Source organism: Rana temporaria, chromosome 5, assembly GCF_905171775.1.
Source record: "Rana temporaria chromosome 5, aRanTem1.1, whole genome shotgun sequence".
Lineage (NCBI taxonomy): Eukaryota > Metazoa > Chordata > Amphibia > Anura > Ranidae > Rana > Rana temporaria.
The window spans coordinates 22269039-22277877 of record NC_053493.1 but is presented as its reverse complement, the minus strand read 5'-3'; the positions used below and the strand labels follow the sequence as shown (position 1 = coordinate 22277877).

General features: G+C 41.6%; 1 protein-coding gene across 3 annotated transcripts in view; it reads right to left on the bottom strand.

Moving 5' to 3' along the window:
- Positions 1-239: 239 nt before the first annotated feature.
- ETV1 (ETS variant transcription factor 1) overlaps positions 240-8839 on the bottom strand; it is a 101257-nt gene continuing 92657 nt past the window's right edge. For all 3 annotated transcript variants that reach the window (XM_040352258.1, XM_040352260.1, XM_040352259.1), the window contains 3 exons: positions 8306-8475; positions 3522-3623; positions 240-3059 (listed from right to left, as the gene is read on the bottom strand). In XM_040352258.1, coding sequence (XP_040208192.1) covers positions 2838-3059; positions 3522-3623; positions 8306-8475 — 494 coding nt within the window. In that variant the 3' untranslated portion in view covers positions 240-2837. The remainder of the gene's footprint in view (positions 3060-3521; positions 3624-8305; positions 8476-8839) is intronic.

Genomic DNA, 8839 nt, shown 5'->3' with positions numbered 1-8839 from the left:
GAGGAACCCTAGGGTTCCATGGAACCTTGCTTGAGAAAGCCTGCCTTAAGCACTGGCCTTTGGTAAAGGGTTGCTTCAAGGACATCCTAGTCTTCTGCTATAAAAGCTTCACTGTTTCTGCCACACAGGAAGCCAAAACAGCAACCCCCAGAATCAATAGGACCTTTTCTTGACAAATACTCAAGTGGACGACAAAAAAAACAGTGGTGACCTTAGGAAGACCATCACTGTGACTGTACTTTGGATTACATTCAACAAAATTTATTTTAGGGAAGGGGAGAGTAGTTTACGACCAACATTTCCAACACCCTGGCATAACAAGGCACTGGCTACAGGTCTCAAAGACACTGTTAATGTAGATTAGAGTATATGGGACACAGAAGTATGTACACTCCCCTACCTTACTCTACCAATTCTACCAAATTTGGAGACACCAATTATGATAAAACTTCCATTCAACCAAGAGGTTTAAGTATAAATTTGTTAAACACTTTACTACAAAACATTTGCCTTGCAACAGCGACCTCTTTACTTAAGCTGAAACCTCCACCAATGTAGAATTTCTGGTTGGGATCGTTTGCCAATTTAGGAACTGAGCTGCCAAGAAACAGCATAAAGCTTTGGCAGTACTTGGAAGTCAAGTCTGCTGTAAGAATTAGTTTTGTTTTTTTAACCATTTCAACAACCAGGTGACCCAATTACAGCATGGGTGGACAACTTGGTAATCCATCCATTTTCTTCTATGAACAGTCAAAAATGCACCCCACAGATGTATTACATTGGTGGAGCTGTCAACTAAAGACAATGGCATTCTACTCAAAAATTTGTTAAAATAGTATTGCATTCTTCTTATAAATTAGTTAAAATAGTTTACAGGGGTTAGAAAATATTTGCATACTTCTTTCTGAACACAAGCAGTACCTCATATATTATATTAAAACTTGTATTTAAGATTGCATGGCATTTTCTTTACCACTTAAATTCCCTAGAATTCAGCTTAAAGGAGTTTTTCATTTTCATTAATACATTGAAATGTATTAAATGGAGAACCTGGCTCCCTTGTAATCTGTAGCATTTGGCAGAATTTTGGAAATGAAAATTATGAATATTTTCTAAGCAAATTAAATGAGAGCCCCATTTTTGTCCAGAAGGTTCGCCTTCCATAAACAAAGCCACAGCACTTGTCTACAGATCCAACAGTTGGGAAATATGAAATTCTAAAATTCAAAATCAAAATCATGGCACATGTGTGGCATTGATGGTCATCAGAGGGGGAAGACTTTCACTTTTCTGAAAATGAGAAACTCCTTCAAGACATAATCTTAAAAATGTACATTACAAATGGAGATGGTATTTTGTGGATTATAATATTTGGAATCTAACTCCCCTTTATAAAAAATCTTGATACTGTAAGGCAAAAGGTCAACTTTGTGAAACCGTATTAACAAAAACTGACTTGTTCCATTGTTCAACCAGTTCAAGGTACGTTCCTGTCAAACAAGCTAATGAATTCACTCAGGGGATACAACTTAGTTGCTACGTACCCCCAAGTTCTGCCCTTTGCAGATAAAAAACATGCTAGCTAAGCCCCATATTTTTTGGAACGGCCCTAAATCTGAGACTATGCACAACCAAGCCAAAAAACGACCTTGGCAATTTACAAAGAGGAAGGTTGCAGAACACATAGTCATGTGACAGGAACCTGCAGGTCTGCCATTGACGAATACGAGATCCGACTTTGATGAATTATACAACCCCTCCCCCTAGATAAAGCATCTAGATTTCATCTATGCCTGCAATTTTATTACATAGCAGTAGCGTTTTCAGAAGGGGGAGCCACAATCACAGTTTCTCTCTCTCAACCCAAGATAGTTATTCCTTAAAGAAGCAATGTCAATTTGCCCATTCGAGGAAAAGTGAAACGCCCTGCCATCCTCCCGTTACTCACTTTGCCAGCATTGCACCAAGCACTAAAGTTCCTAATGGCGACTGCTAAAGGGATAGGTGACATCACTCCACCAGTGAGTTTGATAGAACTTGAGTTTAGGTATTGCCAGCTAGCCCAGAGCACCCGAGGAGGTCACATGTTCCTCAATACCTGAAAGCACTGGGTATTGTCGCCAGGCTGCGGAGGAGGAAGGAGCAGTCAGGACGCGCTGGCAAGGGGAGTATTAGGGTTTCTGGGGCAGTAGGAGGCATTACAAATGCCCCTTTAAAATACACTTAGGGGCTCAAAAAATAAACCCCACAATTTGACATTTTGATATAATGGAGATTTCTTAAAGCCTGAAGAGCCACCATGGAGCAAAGTCAGAAAGTAATAGACTTCACAAAGCTGATCTTTTAGCTGCCTTGCCTTACCATCCTGAATTTGTCAGAACAATAGATTTACCTCCAGTACCCTTAATAATGGAAAGAACGACGGCCAATCTTCATACACCTATTTAAGCAATACAAGTTAACTGTACCCAGGGTTTTAAAAGAAAAAAAATGTACAATATATTATGAGATTTAAAAACAGAAAAAAAAAAGTAAATACAGACATGACTTGTAATGTAGTACCGTACGCTTTAAGTTCCCTTCCCGAGCATAAATGAATATTTCCATCTTCTTTTATCATTCTGTTACATACATCGTTTTATGTTTTATCCCAAGTCCCATAAGTAAAGTGCTCTGTCCATGGCAGACCATTTTGAGATATGCAACAGGAAAAGCCCATTTAGGAACTACTAAATATATTTATATATATATGTATATATATATAAAAAAAAAGTATATTTTGCTTTTCTTGGGCCTGGCGAAGAAAAGTGAAAATATTCCATCGTCCGTCTTTATCGCTAGTAAACGTATCCTTCATTGTATGGGTGAGTGTTACAGTAACCGCCGTCTTGCATGTAGGGGATGTTCTCGTCAAAGTGTGACAGCGGTACCGTGTCTTCCTCGTTGATGTGCCTCTCCATGTCCGTTTTCAATAATGGTCGCTGATTGTCTGGGAAGGCCATGGAGAACAGGGCTTCTGGATCACAAACGAATTTGTACACATATCTTTCTCCGGCAACCTTGGGAAAAAAAAAATATATATATATCATTAAAAAATGTGTTTATTGTATTATTAATGTTAGAATTTATAACTTATATTTTTTTCCTAATTTTAATGTTTGAAGCTAAACTCCAGGAAAATAGCTCAAAACATAAAAATATTATACGTAATTATTAATATATACATTTTTTAATAAAATAATCATATTAATAAAGGTATATATGCACAATATGCACAAGGACAACAAATAAAGGTCAATCTCACCAATGGGAGAGCAAACAAAAAATTATAAAAAAAAAAAACAAAGTAACAAAAAAAATGAACCAATGGGCCAGCAAACAAAAAATTATAAAAATAAACTAACTAACTAACAAAACAAAAAAACAACAACACACAAAGGGGGATGGAACCATTGGCTGGAGGTTAAACACCTATATTGACTAAAAAATGTATTATAAATCACGAAGACAAAGCGTCTCACCTTCTGCATGATTCCCTTCTCATAGTAGTATCTCAATGAGCGGCTGAGCTTATCATAGTTCATCGCTGGCCTGTTTTTCTGGATGCCCCATCGTCGCGCCACCTGTAAAAAATAAATAAAAGATATAATTATAACTACTTAAAGCTGAAGTTTATTCTGCTGATATTTTGCCTTCCTTGGTTCTTCTTCCCATTATCAACTTGCTAATGAAATATTCAAATTAAATGTTTTTTTTTTTTTGTTAAATATCTTTATTTTAAAACCGGTGAGGTCGTCACCATCATTGTGAAGTAATTTAATTCTCAAGGATCATTAAACTCACAGGGCCTGATCTACATGAATCTCATGTAGATCAGCGTATCTTTAGATCCGCTAGATCTACGTGTTTTACGATCCGCCGGTGCAATTTAGCGAGGCTAGTGCAGTATTCATCAAGCACTTACCTCGCAAATTGCACCGTCGGATCGTAACTCCCCCCGGCGGAATGCAAATTCCGCGGCTAGGGGGAGTGTACAATTCAAATCAGGCGCGTTCCCGCGCCGATTTAACTGCGCATGCGCCGCCGGCTAAATATTCCAGTGCGCATGCTCCAAATGACGTCGCTAGGACGTCATTGTTAGCGGCGGGTACATCAATTGTAGCCATCGGTATTCCCGATCGACTTACGCAAATGACGTAAAAATTTGAATCTCGGCGCGGGAACGACGGCCATACTTAACATTAGCTACCCCTCATATAGCAGGGGTAACTATCCGCCGGAAAAAGCCGAACGCAAACGACGTTAAAAAAAAGCGACGGGCGGGCGTACGGACTTGAATCGGCGGTTCTCCTCATTTGCATATGCGACGCGTAAAAAAAAGCGACGACACCTAGCGGCCGGCGGGAGATTGCAGCCTAAGATTCGACTGGTGTAAGTCACTTACACCAGTCGGATCTAAGGGAGATCTATGCGGAACTGATTCTTATGAATCAGTCGCATAGATCCGACTGTGGGATCTCACAGATCCGACCGTCGGCTCTCACAGATACGACGGCAGATCAGGAGATCCGCCGTCGTATCTCTTGATGAATCTGGCCCAAAGACTCTAAAAGCCTGAGGGTTTCTGCTTTAGAAACACCTGCTAGTTAGGGCTCTTTCACACTGGGGGACTCCACCAGCGGATCCACCTGCTCTGCGGGGGATCTCTTGGCTGAGCAGACGGATGACAGGTCCGTGTCCGCTCCGCTGATACAGAGCTGACACAGCCTGCTTTCCTCTATGGGTGGTTGGATGTAAAGGGATCATCAGTCAGGTTACAGCCGACTGTCATCCGATCCCCTAGACGAGTGGTTCTCAACTCCTGTCCCTAGGACCCACTAACAGGCCAGATTTTAAGTATTATCTCGGGGAGATGCAGACTAAAATACTGGAATCACTGAGCAGCAAATTATATCACCTGGGATGTATTTCAGTTATCTCACAAAACTTAACCTGTTAGTGGGTCCTCAGGACAGGAGTTGAGAACCACTACCCTAGACGGATAGGGAATGGATCCCCCATCTGTCTGTTTTTAGAGGACAGGATCGGATTTCCGTTCACATCTGCTGCTCCACAGAGGTAAATGGAGGGCACCCCCTAAAAAAAACTGACAGGTGGACCCGATTGGTCCACCAATGTGAAAGGGGCTTATTTACATTAGACTGCCAAGATTCTGTTCTCATAGAAAAACACACAGTGCCTTTGTTGTGAACTCTGAAAATGAATTTATTCACAATGCTTTTAGAGACAGAGGTAAATGAGGGCTTGATTCATTGTAATTTTACTGCTTATCCAGAATATGTAAATAATTTAATATGCATAGTCTGGCACAGGTTCACTTTAATTATAGAATTTAAGGTAACTATAGGATCTTGTCTTTCAAAATCCCACACCTTAAAGGCTAAGTTCACCTTTATTATTTTTTCCTGCAAGAGCCTGGAAAGCATTGCATCCATGATCAGAAAATCACTGGTGCAATGTGGGCTCCAACATACACGTCCTCTGGATTTCAGCCTTTATCTCTGTGAGGGCTTTGGGTTTTAAAGTTGGAGGACGTCAGTGCATTCCAAGGCGCTCATCAGCGCCCCCACAGCCCATTGAAACTACTAATCTGTCTGAAGCAGTAGCAGAGGGTACTTGTTTAAATGATTTACAGGAATCTGTGAATGAATGACACAGCTGTGACACAGGGAGAAGAACCCCCGCTGTCACAGGATAAGGGGGAATGGGGGAGAGGGGGCAGTTCCGCCCTAAATCCAGGGGAACATGTAACATGAATGTATCCTTTAATGCAAAAGGTTCATTAAGATACATTAGTCATTGCTTAAGAGCAGGGATCTCCAATCTTTCAAACAATGGCCCAATTTACTGTCCTGCAGACTTTTAGGAGGGCTGGATTGTGGCCAGTGTGGGTAGAAATGTCCTGGGCCAGCATCAGTGAGAATAAACATGGCCTCAGGGTTGGTGGTCAGTAGAAGGAGGAACAGTGCCCCATCATTGGTATCAGTGGAAATAATTGTGCCTCATTGTTGATGTCAGTGGGGTGAATAGTGCCCCAAGTGTCGGATAAAGGCTAGCAACGGACCACATCTGGCCCTTAAGCCGCAGTTTGGGGACCCCTGCTCTAGAGCCAGGCATTCTAATGTAAAATCATTTCCGCAACTGCTATTTTTATGTAAAAGAAAACTACACCGATCAGAATATACTGATACAGATGTGCAGAGAGCGTACACATACAACAAAGGTAGACCGTCTGTGCCACTTAGTACAAGGCAGTGAAGCGAGTTCAGTTTGGCAAAGAAAATCACCAATTAACATTAACATCTGTTAGAGAACCCAAAGTTGTCTTTTTAAAATGTAAACAAGCCATAGCTTCACTAGCGCAGCCGTGACTTTACATTCTGATACTGCAGCGCGGTAACACGTATGGTGGAGGCAGCAAAGCATTTAAAGGGTCAGATCTCCCAAATTGATATTTCAGCTTTGGTAAACGTTGGAGAGTTACATTTTCTTCTATCTCCATTGGGGAGATCTTTGTGGAAGGAAAGACCTAAAACTCCCAGATGGACAGGAATAAGGTCAGGTATTAAAGGGGTTGTAAAGGTAATTTTTTTTCCTAAATAGCTTTACCTTAGTGCAGTCCTCCTTCACTCACCTCATCCTTTGATTTTGCTTCTAAATGTCCTTATTTCTTCTGAGAAATCCTCACTTCCTGTTCTTCTGTCTGTAACTCCACACAGTAATGCAAGGCTTTCTCCCTGGTGTGGAGTGTTGTGCTTGCCCCCTCCATTGGACTACTGGAGAGTCAGGACGCTCTCTACGTTGCAGATAGAGAAAGGAGCTGTGTGTTAGTGGGCGTCCTGACTCTTCTGTAGTCCAAGGAAGGGGGCGAGCACGACACTCCACACCAGGGAGAAAGCCTTGCATTACTGTGTGGAGTTACAGACAGAAGAACAGGAAGTGAGGATTTCTCAGAAGAAATAAGGACATTTAAAAGCAAAATGGAAGGATGAGGTGAGTGAAGGAGGACTGCACTAAAGTAAAGGAAGCTATCCAGGACAATAAAATTGTACCTTTACAACCCCTTTAATAGCCTGGAGATCTCACAGTTTAAACATCCAAGACATACAAGGAACCAGGGGCTAGAGAAGTTCAACAGATTCCTCCTATAACAAAATCAACATGTTTGGTGGATGGACCCCCTTTTTTTTGTTAAGAAAATGGAGGTGCCCAGAGAATGCCCTTGAGAATGTTGCCTGTCTCCTGTGATAGAATACGTACAGGGGTCAAGTCCTGGGTAAAAAAGTGTGGGAACTCCCACCCAAGATCCACTCCTCCACCAAAAAAAAAAATGATACGCTCATATGCATAATTACTAAAGCGCATGTTTTTTTTTTTTAAAGCAAGTTCTTTCTAAATCCTACGATAACTCGCGGCAGAGCTCCCAGGAGACATTGCGGCATCGAGGAAGTGACGGAATACCCGCACACTACCCGATGAATCCATATTCAGGAAGCAGCCAGTAACATAAAAGATTACTAAGGTTCGCCTGCCCCTGACAGTGAGTCAAGCTGGGCATTGCCGCTCAGTGAAGGATTGGCTCGGGTGGCTCGGCTGCTCTAGTCCTGCAAAGGGAACTGCGTTCCTGCTGTAAAAAAAGTGCAGAAACTCCGTTCCCACGCATTCCCGCAGGACTTGAGCCCTGAATACGTAGGTGAATAGAGGCACTGTCTTGAAATTGTCTTCTGAAAAAATATAGAAGTGACTCGAGGAGCCATCTTGAGACTTTCCTCTGATAGAATATGGAGGTTCCGACAAGAACGATCTTAAGAATGTTGTTTGTCTCCTCTGACAGAATATGTAGGTGATTAGAGAAGCTATCTAAAGACTGTCCTTTCAGTCGTCCAATTTACCTAAGGAACTAGACAAATACCGAAGAGTAATTCTACATCTAGTTGAGGATGCATTTTGGAATTTGTGTGCAATAAGGCACAGAGACCCCCCCAAAAAAAAACTATCTTTGTGGTCCCAGGGCTTTGTGACATGAACAGCCAAGCGTAGAATAAAATACAGATCATTGTAAGAGAACAAAATAAGTCCCTATGTGAAGTATTTGCTCCAGCCTGCTTCTCCCACACACTTGTTAAAGTAATGTGAGTACATAAGATTGACCTCAGGCAGGAGCCATCATGCCCAGTCATTATGGACGATGGGCAAAAAACAAGCTTATACTCAGAAACACAGCAAAATAAGTTGATGTACAAACCTCCTCTGGCTCGATTAGCTTGAACTCCATGCCTCGACCTGTCCAGGCAATGAAGTGGGAATTGGCCGGGTCATCTAGAAGTGCGACTAAGAACTGCCACAGTTGAAGGGACCCTCTCCTCTGATAAGTGGGTCCTTCGCGGTACAAACCCGGCTCCTGTTTAATGTCACCTGCAAAAGACATAGAAATAGTATACTTGTTAAGAGTTTTTACATTAAAATATAGATGTGCAACACTGCTGTCAAGCTTACAGTAAACGCTGGATAAATCTACATACATTGATTACCCAGATGTACTTTGAAGAGACCCTGCTGCCAGGCCACTCATTCCAACAAAAAATATTCTCATAAGATTATATGTGCATTTAACATATTTTACCCTTTTTTTTTTATATGTAAAAGTCTTTTGTAGACACCCAAGAGTCCAAGGACAGCTTCTGCCATCTTGGATGCGCGGTCAGCAGCCCCAGCAAGTTTTGGAACTGACACTCTATAGTATTTCCCCTTCGCCTTTTAGCTACATGAAAGGTTATTT